Source organism: Chelonoidis abingdonii, chromosome 7, assembly GCF_003597395.2.
Source record: "Chelonoidis abingdonii isolate Lonesome George chromosome 7, CheloAbing_2.0, whole genome shotgun sequence".
Taxonomy (NCBI): Eukaryota; Metazoa; Chordata; order Testudines; family Testudinidae; genus Chelonoidis; species Chelonoidis abingdonii.
Genome location: NC_133775.1, coordinates 97,368,442 through 97,383,713, shown reverse-complemented (window position 1 = coordinate 97,383,713; position 15,272 = coordinate 97,368,442). Strand labels below are relative to the sequence as shown.

At 40.5% G+C, this 15,272-nt stretch overlaps 1 protein-coding gene across 13 annotated transcripts in view; it reads right to left on the bottom strand.

Moving 5' to 3' along the window:
- Nucleotides 1-15,272, bottom strand: part of RAPGEF6 (Rap guanine nucleotide exchange factor 6) — a 245,444-nt gene that overhangs the window by 104,394 nt on the left and 125,778 nt on the right. Inside the window, exon 1 of one of the 13 annotated variants that reach the window (XM_032769150.2) lies at nucleotides 7,803-8,787. The exons of 11 other annotated variants lie outside the window; for them this stretch is intronic. In XM_032769150.2, the coding sequence (XP_032625041.1) occupies nucleotides 7,803-7,856 (54 nt within the window). In that variant the 5' untranslated portion in view covers nucleotides 7,857-8,787. Of the gene's footprint in view, nucleotides 1-7,802; nucleotides 8,788-15,272 lie in introns of those variants that run through there. One more of the 13 variants, XM_075068132.1, reaches the window with a different exon arrangement.

The window sequence follows — 15,272 nt, the reverse complement described above, 5'->3', positions numbered from 1 at the left end:
CATGCGCTTATAGCACCAAGGGTGATCACGTTTGCTAACCTTTGAGATTCAGGAAATACTGCCTCTCAACTTTCATTACACTCATTTATTTATTTTAAGGATAACAATTTTATTTCACAATTAATGTTCAGAGCAGAAATTTAGAAAGTTATAACTAGTCAGTTGCAGATAACTTTTGCTTAATTTTAGATTAAGGCATGAAGGAATATCGGACTGCTGAACACAAAAGATCACTGGAATGAATAACTAAAGCAGAACAATCAAATCACTTAAGTTTAGCTACTGGTTCCCATATGCCAGCTATTGTCACTGTATCCTTTCAACTTCCTTATTTTTGACTGGAGTTATTTTCTTTGAGACCTTTATTTAGAAACCTTTATTGTATATTTACTACTTCGAATTAAATAGTTCTGTCTGAATTTCTTATTTTGAAACTGGTATCCCATGGTCTCAAACTTAGGGCCAGTCAAAAAGCCTTGCTTTGCTCAACTTTGCTCTCTTATAACAAATTTTAGCATAGATTTCTAATACCTTAGTTAATTCCTATTAAAAATCAGCATTTCCCTAGAACAAGTCTTCAGTCAAAAAATTGTTTCTTTTAGTATTTGACCGCACAATAATTTCATTTCCAACATTAGCACTAAATTCTACATACTTCCAAACATCAACCTTATTTATCACCCTTGGTTATGTTTCTTGGATTATGTTCAGAAGAAATTCCAATGCAACGTGGACAATAAACTGCATAAGCAGTATGCATCTACAAGCAGAGCAGAATTGCTATCACAATCAATAACTGTAGATTTTAAATGCCGCATGATCAAAGGCCCTCATACACACATAGAATTTTCCAGTATATGTTATCTAACAGCCTTGATCTGTAACATTCAAGAATCACCTGACTAATTATGGCTGACAGCAGAATTACTCATGTTTCAGTAGTTGGACTGATATTTCAGACTAAGTGTTTATGTAATTTCTCTGTGCAGCCTCTATTTCCTCACCAATATTTCCATACTCCTTGCTCCTTTTTGCCTGTACCTCTGTATACTGATGATTTAGTTGGTAGTTACTTTCATGATCCAATTACATCTCTATTATTCCAATTGCAACTTCAGTGTATCCATTTTCACATGTAATGTGTAACAAGATATTTAGTTTTCCTTTAATTCTATTTTTTACCTCACCATCTCCTACAAGGCTCACCCTGGCCTATGCTTCCATAGCTTAAGATCTAAACCATAACTCTAAAATTTTATCCTTCCCAATCACCAGTTTAAAACACAAACAGCATTAGGTTTGTTTCCATATGATATAGATGCAGTTATTCATTTTTCAGGCAAATAACCTCTCCTTAACCTCTTCTCTCCTAAGTTCTCTGATGCCCTAGCCACACTGTTCCCAATACACTAATTCCCCTTTTTCTAAATATCCAAAAGATTTTTGCTAGCAATAGTAAGCTAAGCAGTCTTTCTTCTCCTTTATCCTGCTGATGAATGTATCACTTCTGCCAGCTAATCATAAGAATCCATAAAACATAACTTTACAGTTCTCAAAAAGGGCCTGCATTTCTTTGCTGTCTCTATGCCAGGGCTTCACATAAATTAATTCTGGTTCATGTTTCTTAAGCGTGGAACCACAACACTGCTTCCTGATCACTCTCCAGGAAAATCCTTGAGATAGCTGATTAATTTCTCATCATTGAAATAGCAACTCTTAAAAATGTGATTGGAGTTAGGTTAGTGGGAAAGAAGAAGGAAAGATGGCTACTTTGACACACCAGGAGGACATTTGTTACGTGTGTTTGTCCATATACAGCATGAAACATGAAGCTTTATTTCCTACACACATCAGTCATCAGCCAGCTATATATACACAAGCTATCAGAAATTACACTGGATTTCTGCTCAAGGAACACAGGTCCTCAAACACCTTAAATAAAAGGAGACTTTTTCAGGTTAAGTAACAGCACGTATACTCTCTTATTTTCTATTTACTGAAAGTTAGACCATTCCAAATTAAATCTTTGGAGGAAATCTAACACCCATCAGCTGATGGCAGTGATACAGATAAAATAAGTCATTACATCATATTAGCTTACTAAAGAGTCAAATATATGTCATCTTGAGCAGCCCCAGAATTATTATAAAATTTTATAAAAGCCAATAGTTTGACACATAAAAACAATGTATATGAAATTGCATACATATTTTATATAGTTTTTAAATTTAAAAACTTCAATAAATGCTATTAGCAAACATCTCTGTGTTCAGTAACTTCAGTTTATTTAATCTCACTGACTGTACTCCATACCTATTCATCAAATTGTTATTACTATTAGACACATGTATGCAATATAGTTAAGGGCCATATCAATATTTTTCATTACCAAATTTTCATTTTCAGAGATTTCAAATTTATCCATGGAATCTGCATTGGAATGACTCGAGTTACAAAAATTAATTTGACTCTTTTCAGTGTAAAAATACAGGGAAGTGACACAAAAGACATCAAAATAATATTAAAAGATCATTCTAAACCCAAGATCTTGAGTCTTAAATCTGCCCTTTGTGGCTTATATAGTAGTTAGACAATACTTTGAAGGGAGCTTCAAAAATGCATTATAGCTGCTCAGTTACAATAGGGTGAGTTAAGGACACTGTTTCAAACTAGATTCTGATGTTGGTTTAAACCAGACATGTAATGTAATTTTAACTTAATTTTTGTATGTCTAAATTATAGATTATTTCACTGTGGTGCTTTAAATCACAACAATCCTAAGTGTACACACACACACACACCCCAAAATAATTTTAATGACTAAATCTTTTACTTCAATGTGAGAAAACTGCCAGTATGTATCAATGAAAGCTCCATAATATATGACTTAACAGTCCTCTGATCCACTTACAATGGTATGCAGAACAAAATCCGAAATGTGTCATCATACTATTGCAAGTGGAGCATGCAAGGAAACTCAATGGATTTTCCAGAGGTCTAACTTTACCAGCCTCATTTGCCACTAAAAAATAAATGTATCACATGATGAAAAAGTTGCATTTGTCTAAATACATTATAGTAAAATACAAACTTATTGGCAAATAATATTAAAACTATTTATGAGTTTTACATATCTCATAAATCATTAAATCTCAGTTAGCCAGGTAGCATATAGCAATTTTCTGTGTTTGAGCATCTCTTATTTTGATAACAGTATCCCAGGCATGTGAAAAACTAAACATACCTTTTCAAAAGTTTTACATTAGTTAAATAATTTATAACACTCTTATATGCACTGTTTGGCACAATATTATGCAGATAATAATCTCCCTTTACATATCCTTAGGCTGACACAACTTATCTTCCCTTCATGGCTCACTTCACAATAACAACCTGCAAGTGACAACCAGCTACAGTAATGAACTTATATACATCTATAACCATGCACAAATCATAATGCAAATACAGTAATTTCTCAAGTGATAGATTGTCTTCAACATTTTATTTCACAGGCTAGTCTACACTACGGGGGGAAATCGATCTTAGATACGCAACTTCAGCTATGTGAATAACGTAGCTGAAGTAGAATATCTAAGATCGGATTACTCACCTGTCCTCACCGCGTGCGATCAATGTCCGCGGCTTCCCTTGTCGATTCCGGAACTCCGTTGGGGTTGGTGGAGTTCCGGAATCGATATAAGCACGTTCAGGGATCGATATATCGCGTCTAGATGAGACGCAATATATCGATCCCCGAGCAATCGATTTTAACCGCCGATACGGCGGGTAGTCTAGACGTAGCCACAGGCAAGGTCTTGTCCCTTTGCATAATGAAGCCCTCAAAGACCCTAGTTATGTAAACAGGGTTGACATACAAACCCAATATCTACATTTTCTTTTTGATTCATGAAGAATCCATGCATGTAAGTGACATAGGAATCATAGGCTGGGTCCGAGACTAGCATATAAATGCAGATGGTGATAAAACTTTGTATGGCATTTAAATTTAAATAAAATTACACAAAAATACATATAGAACAAGAAAACATGTTTCTTATCTATGAAAGGTGAAGGAAACAAGGGGATCAAAATGTTTATGTTTTTGATTGTCAATCCACTCAGACTACAAATGCAAAATACTATCCTGGAAATTTGTTGGAGTCAGGTATTTCTGCTGAGAAAATAAGACAGGCTCTCTGCATATTTGCCATGATTTAGCCTCTGCCTTTGCTGATTGTCATAGTATTTTAAGCATGAGCATGAGGACAGTTACAATTTTCTTCAGTGAATGAGCAGCTACCCTCTACTGTACCATTTTAACTCGAATTGTTTTAAACCACTGAACAAAAAGGAATAAACCAAAAGACAGTTTTACAGAAGGTTTGTGGGTCACACTATGTACATTTATTTTAGAAAAGGGAGTTAATTTCCACTGAAGTAAAGCAGGAGTCCTCATATGCTGACCCATGGCACACTTGAAGGTCATCCTCAGACTGCTCAAGCATCAACTGGTGTAAAGAGCAAGTGGGCGGGGCATTGCACAATGAAGTATACTTAGCAGTCAGAAAAAGATCTGCTGATTCCATGAAGAGGTGGTGCCTCCAGTAATGGTCCCTGCATAAACCAAGTACATGGAAGGAACATAGCTGCCTCTACCGAGTGCCAATCCTTCCACTGAAGAGGATCAGAAGGTAAAAAAATCCATGAAGGAAACCACCACCAGGGGTCAAACTTATGAGATGCTAGAGGTAATGCCAAAATATATGGAAAGGGCACTGACGAGAGGGAAAGTGAAAGTCATAGCACTAGTGAGAAGCAGCGTGGAATGGGAAAGATGGCCCCAGAGCCTTGAGTAGAGTGCTCTAGCAGGAAAGAACAGAATCTGAAATTATCAGATAATGTGATATGCAAGAGACCAGAAAGGGCAAAACTGGGAGAAGAAAGAACTGAAATAAAGCAGGGGAAAAAGGAGAGCCAGTGGGTCAATTATATCTTCTTCATTAAAGACATTTACAAATTCAGAAATAATATTAAGATTGCTTTTTCACATAATCAAATATAGAAGCTGACACCAGGAGGACATGGACTCAAGACTGTAAGTGCTTGCATTCTTCTTGTTACGCAGAAAATAACTGGTAATTATAAAAAGCTTTTCTGCTGAGGGTCTCAAAGATTAGTCCAGTGGACTGAGCCAGGCCTGTGGGATAATACATTTGTTTTAATTAATTTTATTGATGGGTAAACTAAGAGCATGTCTACACAAGCACTTACTATACAGCAAGCTCAGATGTAAATTTATAGTGCTCCAGCAGGTGTAGATCCTACTGATGTGCACTAAAAATTCCCTAGTGTGCTTCAACCTACTGCTGCTTCAAACCCACTGCCATAAAACACTTCACATTATGAATTTTGGAATTCTCTAATAATGACATCATGATGTCTCAGTGTTTAAGAGTCTAATACCAAAAAGCACATACCCATTCTAGCTACAGAGTTGACAGAATTCCAAAGACAGCTTCGAAGAACTACTAAACCATTTTTGAAGTCATCTCATTTTTTATATTACAAGTATTTACTGTTAACATAATACGACAGAACAGACAGAACCTCATAACTTTCTTTCCTGTCACCCATTATCTATAGCAGTAGTTCCTTGTAAACATATGCAGAACCATCTCATTGTCCTCCTTCACTTCTTTCCTTAAAACTCTCCTCTGCCATTATGCCTACAAAAAACTCGATATTGTTTAGATGGCACAGGGCCAGTTCCAGGGTGGGTGAACAGGGCACAGCTTATTGTTGGGTTGTTTTGTTTTGTTTTTTCTTGCAAGGGCACTGAAAATGTTTTCCACCCTTGGCAGGAAAACAGCTAGGGGCACTCCTGCTTAGGCAACTGGTGTGCCATGATCTTCATAATCATTATTTCTTAATGCTGCCCATATCTGTTTGTTGTCTCATCTTATATTCAGATTGTAAAGTCTTCAGCTTAGAGACCATCTTTTTGTTATGTGTCCATACAGCACAATAGGGTCATGATCGCTAACTGCTAGGTGCTCGTGCAATACAAACCACCACCACCATCTTCCTGCACAGAGGCAGTGATCCCTTTTGGGCAGTCACAGAATAACCTGCAGGGCTTTAAACAATACTTTCCTGGCTTCTATAGGAACTTATATAAAAGAAAGGAGTGGCTTGAACAATCCTCATGCAATTTGCACAAATTCACAATACATCTTTTTTCTGGCGACTACTTAGACAATACATTAGCTTGCATGGACTATTTTACATTTGCCTATGCTATACAATTCCTCACAGTATACTCCTCTCAGTGGTGATGGGCATCTTTGTATTTACATATGGCATTTATTTTTTTATTAGTCATACTTTTACATTGTTTCAGTCACACAGGCCAGTGACTGACCAGTACTCAGATTAACATTATTATGGTAACATCAACAGTACTTATGTAGCAGTCCAACTGTCCTTTTAGGACCTCAACTTTTCCTTAAAAGATTGTTTAAGCACAAACATTATCCACATTGTCGTGGTTAGGCCAAAATCCTAAAAGAAAATACTTCTTTAGCACTGTACGTGAAGACAAGCCCTTAAGCATTAAGGTTAGGGATCTCGATCCACACTTGGGAACATAAATAAAGGTGAGCTGATTTTCTAAGGTATTTCACACCTGCAGCTCCCAGATGCTAAAACAGAGTGAATTTCCATTTGCCTTTTAATTGACATAGAAAAATGAGCAGACAAAAATGCAATGTAGATAGGAATTGTATATACTTGATTGTATACCTCTCCTGTCCACTCCCACATTTTATATATAACTTAGATTCTAAACTCTTCATGGCAGGTGTCATGGTTAAATCTTGGCTCCTCTGAGGTCAATGGCAAAACTCCCTTTGACTTCAATAAGACCAGGATTTCACCCAATCTTCATACATTACCACACCTAGCACAACCCAGCCCCTATCCTGACATGGACCTCTAAGTTCTACTGTAAGAGAAATAGGAAATAGGAAAAATAATAATATATACACATCTAGCCTCTGGCTGTTTGTAGTCAACTCAGATATAGGAACTGCCTTACTTCAGCCCTGGCAGTCAGCAAAGCTCATGAAACACAAGCATTTGGAGTAATTTTTTGAAAGAAAGAGGCACACAAGTACTATATTTGTTAATGTCTTTAAAGAAGTCACCTCAACACAGGTTTGCCTGCTTACATATTCTTGGTTTACATTATCTCCATTAAAAGAAATAAACAGTTACACAAAATCTGCATTTTAAAATGCACATCAAAATTATTATTGTTATCTGAAGTTGTTAACTGTAAATACAAAGCTCAGATACTGAATCAACCATTTCTCCAAGATTCAATCTTGGAAAGCAATAGCAGAGTATAATATATCTTGAAAATTAAACCGTGCACTCAACTGGAATATCAATATTTATCAAGTTAACAATATGCACAAGCAGTCATAACCAATCCTATAAGCGTCACATTCTAGTAATATTTGGAGTAATACTGTAGACCTAAAATTCAAGTTCTGTGGGTTAAAAAACGTGGTTTTATACAATATTTTAATCTGTATACTATTAATATTCTGATTGTCAGATTTCAAGATTCCTCCGCCCTTTTGGGCATTATGCATGGATTATTCTTTTGGGGTAGCTGAGTCCAACTTCACATGCAGAATAGTACAAAGGATGTTTTGAAAAATTCTTAGAACAGAAACATTTTAAAAGTACCATGTTTGTCAGTATGATTTAGAGAGAATTTATTAGTGACTACTTACTTTGGAGGCCCATGGCTGCAGACAATTGGCGTAACAACGAACAAGAAAAGCCATTTCTTGGGCTGAGAAGGAAAGTTTCCTCTCTCAGAAAAAAGCCAGAGAGGAAAATTATTTAGTAAAATCCCTATTAGATTCTCCTTGTAAATCATAAACCAAAGCAGTGGATGTATATGCACACAACTGTTCAGGTTTGATTTTCACACTGATGAATTTGACTACAGCTTCTACTGTATCTCAGTAGTTTTCAGTATTGCAGTGAGTTAGGAGCAGCAATTCCTTTAAAAATGTTCCAGTTTTAACAAGCACATAAATGCAAATCAAAATGTTTCAGTACTCCTGGCTCTTCAAATACAAATATCCATAGGCTCTCCCCAAGCAATAGGCATGCAAGCGAAAGCTGGTGTAGAATGGAATTAATTCTGAACTGGATTAAAATTATATATTAATCTAACATTATACTAAAAGGTGAGACTTGAATTCTTCTGAGTCTTTCTTTTCCTACTAAAATGCAGGTAAGGCTGGTTTATCTTCCGGTTCCAAAACTTCACATTTTAATATTGTAGATCAAATTGGGAAAGCTTCTTCTGCATCTTAGGCAACTCAGGAATCCCACACCCTTGATATTAAAGTTTCTTCTTTATACGCTTGCCCACCATAACTGCAAAATTCAATTCATGTCCAGATTGTAGCTTCAGGATATATACTCTAACAGGTTTGCACTATGGAATGTCTCGGAACCTCTGCAATCTAAACCCTTTTTTTCTCTCTCTCTATTTTATCATGCAGAGTTTACAACTCTGCAGTGTTGCTTAGTATTCTAATGCATCAGCCAGATACCATGGTTAATCCAAGCCTAGCTTTTTCAATTAAAACAATTATATAATGCACTACAAAATATACATCCACAGCTACGGCAAGACTGAACGCTGGAGTCCTAATTCCTACTATTTTTGCTTGCTTCTCAGCAGCTCCCTCAGGAAAAGCTTCAATCGATTGGATGCTCCGCAGCAAGATGAAGTATCTAATAAGGAGGAAAGAGAGTGGGAGGGGAACCGAGCTAAAAGGATGACATCACCTGTATAGAAAGCCTTTAGAAACTGCATTAGATCAACTGGCTACTGTATCTGCAGATGCAGCCAGCAGAGCATCTTTATTAACCTAATATAAATACACATCTCTGTAGAACAATTTAGCATAACATTCTTGTTCCACATTATGTGTGTATCATTTTTATGATCTACCAGAGCACATACAATAACTATGAATTTTTAAAAAATCAGCTTCGCAAATGTGTATCTATATTTACACTTCATTTTCAACAGTATTCTGGACAAGTCACATTTCTTATCTTTGTATTCAAGTTTAACACACTTCAAGATAAAAAAAAAAAATCTTTTCAAAGTAAAACAATTCCTGTTTTTCAAGTATATGCCATATAATGACCTTACTCTAGCTGTCATTTTTACAGGCTTCTTTTTATTCTTTAAGGAATTTTGTCCAAGAATTATATAAACTTCTTATTGGAAGGAGATGCTCACGTAAAGCAAATGAGAAATCATTTGAATGAAAAAAACAAACATGTTAAAAGTTGTTTTTTAAAAACATCTGATTTTTTAAAAATCAAACTACTGCAATAACCCTGAAAGAGCAACGATTCTAGTTTCTAATTAGAGGGCAAGAATTACAAGATATTTTCTTTTTGCAGCTAAAAACAAACATTTTTCAGCAGCTCAGTGACTTGGATGGCAGTTCTAGCACACAGGAGACCTACTCTGGGTATGTCACCTAGGATTTCTTGCACTTTTGGGCAGGGAATGTTATGATGCACTCCATTCCTAGAAGTTAATTGGCCATTGCCACCCTCTAAGGAGGGGAAAAAAACTATAGCAGCCCAAATTCAAAGCCATTATTTAGTATCAACATCTTTTTACTTCAAGTACAAAAGGGGCCACAAGCTGTCCACGCAGTTCTCCATCTTTTTCCTCTATTCCCTTAGTTTCCTCCCTCCACTTTCACAGGCCACAAGTTTCTGTCACAACCTCACCATCTACACCCAACATGATATGGTGCCTCTTAAGCTGATTTGGAAATTAAAAGCCATACCATCTCCTCATTGACCAAATTGCACTGCTGCTTCAGCTAGCTGCTAAGTGGTGGCAATAGCGATAAGTAGGCTACTAGCAGCAAAGTCCTTTTTCACTTCAATTCTGAATCAGGCCCTTTGAGGCTTCCCAGTGAGAAGCTTTGCTTCATCCACTGTGCCCATCCAGGGGATTCTCTCTTTCAAGAAATTGAGCTAAGTCTGTTTTACAGGGAAGATACATGCTTCATCTCAGACAAAAAACTGCTTATGGGTAGGCTTGCCAACTTTCTAATCACACAAAACTGAACATTCCTGCCCCGCCCCTTTTCTGAGGCCTTGCCCCCACTCGCTCCATCTCCCTCCCTCTGTTGCGTGCTTCTCCCGACCCTCACTCATTTTCACCGGGCTGAGGCAGGTGTTGGAGTGCCAGGGGTGAGGGATGAGGACTCTGGTTGGGGGTGCAGGCTCTGGGCTGGGGCAGGGCTGGAAGTGGGCAGCTTCGGGAAGGAGTTTGGCTGTGGGAGGGTCTCCGGGCTGGGGCAGAGGATTGGCATGCAGAAGGGGGTACGAGGTCCTGGCAGTGCTTACTGCAGCTCCCAGGAAGCAGCAGCCAGGTCCTGCCACCCCTAGGTGCATGGACGGCCAGGGAGGCTCCGTGCGCTGCCCTTGCACCCACAGGCACTGCCCCCACAGCTCCCATTGGTCATGGTTCCTGGTCAATGGGAGCTGCAGAGCCGGCACAAGGGGTGAAGGCAGCACGCAGAGCCTCTCTGGATGCCCATGTGCCTATGGGGGGTACAAGGACCTGGCAGCCACTTCTGGGAGCTGCATGGAGCTAGGGCAGGCAGGGAGACTGCCTTAGCTCTGGGCCCCCACTGCACTGCCGACCAGACTTTTAACGGCCCAGCTGACAGTGCCAACCAGAGCCACCGGGGCCTGGCAACCCTGCTTATGGGTATTATGATTCTACTTCCACTTGGCTTTCCAGAACAAGGCCGTATCAAAGAAGATTAGAGTTGAATACGACTTCTATATTTTCACCTCAACTATGAGATGAGCTCACTTTCCAAAACTATCTTTGCAAACTTTGCAAAACTAGCTTTGCGAACAGGGGCTGCTAACAGGGAGTTTTTCAAGGGAGTTCTCCAGGTGAAGGAGGAGCAAATACAGCATCTGTGGGGTAAGTGACTGTCTGCAGTGTGTGTATGTGTGTTTGTGTTTGGGGGTTACTTGCTGAGTGCTGAGCTTGTGTTTGTCAGTCTGTTTGTTTGTTTTGGTTGTTTGAAGGACCGTGTGCTATAGCTGGCAGTTGGAGGCTGAGCTACAAAGGAAGGTTTGAAAGCTAGAAGCCTCTGGTAATTGGCTGAGCCTTAACCAGTGGGCGGGGCATTCACTCAGGCCAGGGCTTTATAAAGCCGCGCACAAGCTTTGTGAACAGGGGCTGCTAACAGGGAGTTTCGCAAGGGAGTTTGGAAGGGGAATAGGAAGGGAGCGGGGGTCCCTTGTCGGTCCTATCCGTGACCCATTAGTCCCTTGAAAACCTATAAACCTAACTACATCCAAAACCTCTCTCTTTAAATGAGAGCAGAGCGGACAGGGAGCTGCAGACAGGGGAGTTTGAGAGGGAGTTTGACAGACGGAGACTTACGATGGTTAGGAAGACCCGCAACACATGTGCCAGCACTGCTTCTGTCTCCTCCACCTGGGCCTGTAGCCAGACAGGGCACCAGAGCATGGATGCTTCTACCCAGATTCTGGTGTGGTTTTGCAAAAGACGTAACTTGCAATTTCACTTACTGTATCCAGGCTGCGGGGCTCATTTGAAGGTATACTACTGATCTCTCAGCTCTCATCTCTCAGGCAGCAGGTGGGAGAGCTACAGGAGGAGGTGGCTAGGTTGAGAGCATCCGTATCCACGAGCAATTCCTGGACAGTGTCCATGTGGAGACAGCTGAGGTAGCTGTCCCAGTTCACAGGACTGCTGACACACCACTGGTGGAGGAGGAGATGGCTCAGGGTGGACACTGGCAGCTGGTTACTTCTGGCAGCGGGCAGTGCTCCACCCCTGCTGCGAACCCTCCCGCCATGGTAATAGGTAACCGTTATGCTCTTCTTGATACAGGAGAGAAGGAATCACCCCCTACAGTAAAGGAGGAGAAGCCTCGTACCCTAAGGCTGGGAGGTCTGCTGCCACCACTGAAAATAGGAAACGTAGGGTAGTGGTGGTCGGAGACTCTCTGCTGAGGGGGACGGAGGCGCCCATCTGTCGCCCTGACATTTCATCTCGGGAGGTATGCTGCCTGCCGGGGGCCCGTATCCGAAATGTTACAGAGGCATTGTCGAGGATTATCCGGCCTTCTGACTACTACCCCCATGCTACTCATCCATGTGGGCACAAAATGATACTGCGAGGTGTGACGCTGAGCAGATCAAGAGTGACTACAGGGCTCTGGGAGTACGGGTGAAGGAGTTTGGAGCGCAGGTGGTATTCTCTTCGATTCTTCCTGTCAAAGGTAGGGGCCCGGGCAGAGACAGATGCATCATGGAGGTGAATGCCTGGCTGCGAAGATGGTGTCGCCAGGAGGGCTTTGGCTTCCTCGACCACGGGATGCTATTCGAGGAAGGACTGCTAGGCAGAGATGGCGTTCACCTTTCGAGGAGGGGAAAGACCCTATTTGCACACAGACTGGCTAACCTAGTGAGGAGGGCTTTAAACTAGGTTCGACGGGGACAGGTGAGCAAAGCCCACAGGTAAGTGGGGAACATGAAGACCTGGGAGATGGGTCGGAAACAAGAGGGAGCGTGGGCTATAATGGCAGAGAGAAAGGAGGGTCAGGGCAAAACTGGGAGGCAAGATCAAACCAGTATCTTAGATGCCTATATACAAATGCGAGAAGTATGGGTAATAAGCAGGAAGAACTGGAAGTGCTAATAAATAAATACAACTATGACATTGTTGGCATCACTGAAACTTGGTGGGATAATACATGATTGGAATGTTGGTGTGGATGGGTATAGTTTGCTCAGGAAGGATAGACAGGGGAAAAAGGGAGGAGGTGTTGCCTTATATATTAAAAATGTACACACTTGGACTGAGGTGGAGATGGACATAGGAGACGGAAGTGTTGAGAGTCTCTGGGTTAGGATAAAAGGGGTAAAAAACAAGGGTGATGTCGTGCTAGGAGTCTACTACAGGCCACCTAACCAGGTGGAAGAGGTGGATGAGGCTTTTTTTAAACAACTAACAAAATCATCCAAAGCCCAAGATTTGGTGGTGATGGGGGACTTCAACTATCCAGATATATGTTGGGAAAATAACACCGCGGGGCACAGACTATCCAATAAGTTCCTGGACTGCATTGCAGACAACTTTTTATTTCAGAAGGTTGAAAAAGCTACTGGGGGGAAGCTGTTCTAGACTTGATTTTAACAAATAGGGAGGAACTCGTTGAGAATTTGAAAGTAGAAGGAAGCTGGGTGAAAGTGATCATGAAATCATAGAGTTTGCAATTCTAAGGAAGGGTAGAGGGAGTACAGCAAAATAGAGACCATGGATTTCAGGAAGGCGATTTTGGTAAGCTCAGAGAGCTGATAGGTAAGGTCCCATGGGAATCAAGACTGAGGGGAAAAACAACTGAGGAGAGTTGGCAGTTTTTCAAAGGGACACTATTAAGGGCCCAAAAGCAAGCTATTCCGATGGGTAGGAAAGATAGAAAATGTGGCAAAAGACCACCTTGGCTTAACCACGAGATCTTGCATGACCTACAAAATAAAAAGGAGTCATATAAAAAATGGAAACTAGGTCAGATTACAAAGGATGAATATAGGCAAATAACACAGGAATGCAGGGGCAAGATTAGAAAGGCAAAGGCACAAATGAGCTCAAACTAGCTATGGGAATAAAGGGAAACAAGAAGACTTTTTATCAATACATTAGAAGCAAGAGGAAGACCAAGGACAGGGTAGGCCCACTGCTCAGTGAGGAGGGAGAAACAGTAACAGGAAACTTGGAAATGGCAGAGATGCTTAATGACTTCTTTGTTTCGGTCTTCACTGAGAAGTCTGAAGGAATGTCTAACATAGTGAATGCTTATGGGAAGGGGTAGGTTTAGAAGATAAAATAAAAAAGAGAGCAAGTTAAAAAATCACTTAGAAAAGTTAGATGCCTGCAAGTCACCAGGGCCTGATGAAATGCATCCTAGAATACTCAAGGGAGTTAATAGAGGAGGTATCTGAGCTCTAGCTATTATCTTGGAAAGTCATGGAGACGGAGAGATTCCAGAAGACTGGAAAAAGGGCAAATATAGTGCCCATCTATAAAAAGGGAAATAAAAACAACCCAGGAAACTACAGACCAGTTAGTTTAACTTCTGTGCCAGGGAAGATAATGGAGCAAGTAATTAAAGAAATCATCTGCAAACACTTGGAAGGTGGTAAGGTGATAGGGAATAGCCAGCATGGATTTGTAAAGAACAAATCGTGTCAAACCAATCTGATAGCTTTCTTTGATAGGATAACGAGTCCTTGTGTGGATAAGGAGAAGCGGTGGATGTGGTATACCTAGACTTTAGTAAGGCATTTGATACGGTCTCGCATGATATCTTATCGATAAACTAGGCAAATACAATTTAGATGGGGCTACTATAAGGTGGGTGCATAACTGGCTGGATAACCGTACTCAGAGAGTAGTTATTAATGGCTCCCAATCCTGCTGGAAAGGTATAACAAGTGGGTTCCGCAGGGTCTGTTTTGGGACCGGCTCTGTTCAATATCTTCATCATCAACGACTTAGATGTTGGCATAGAAAGTACGCTTATTAAGTTTGCGGACGATACCAAACTGGGAGGGATTGCAACTGCTTTGGAGGACAGGGTCAAAATTCAAAATGATCTGGACAAATTGGAGAAATGGTCTGAGGTAAACCGGATGAAGTTCAATAAAGACAAATGCAAAGTGCTCCACTTAGGAAGAACAATCAGTTTCACACATACAGAATGGGAAGAGACTGTCTAGGAAGGAGTATGGCAGAAAGAGATCTAGGGGTCATAGTGGACCACAAGCTAAATATGAGTCAACAGTGTGATACTGTTGCAAAAAAAGCAAACGTGATTCTGGGATGCATTAACAGGTGTGTTGTAAAAGACACGAGAAGTCATTCTTCCGCTCTACTCTGCGCTGGTTAGGCCTCAACTGGAGTATTGTGTACCAGAGAGCTGAGAGATCAGTAGTATACCTTCAAATGAGCCCCGCAGCCTGGATACAGTAAGTGAAATTGCAAGTTACGTCTTTTGCAGACAGTATTTGGTCCTGCCATGAGGGCAGGGGACTGGACTCGATGATCTCTCGCGGTCCCTTCCAGTCCTAGAGTCTATGAATCTATGAATCCT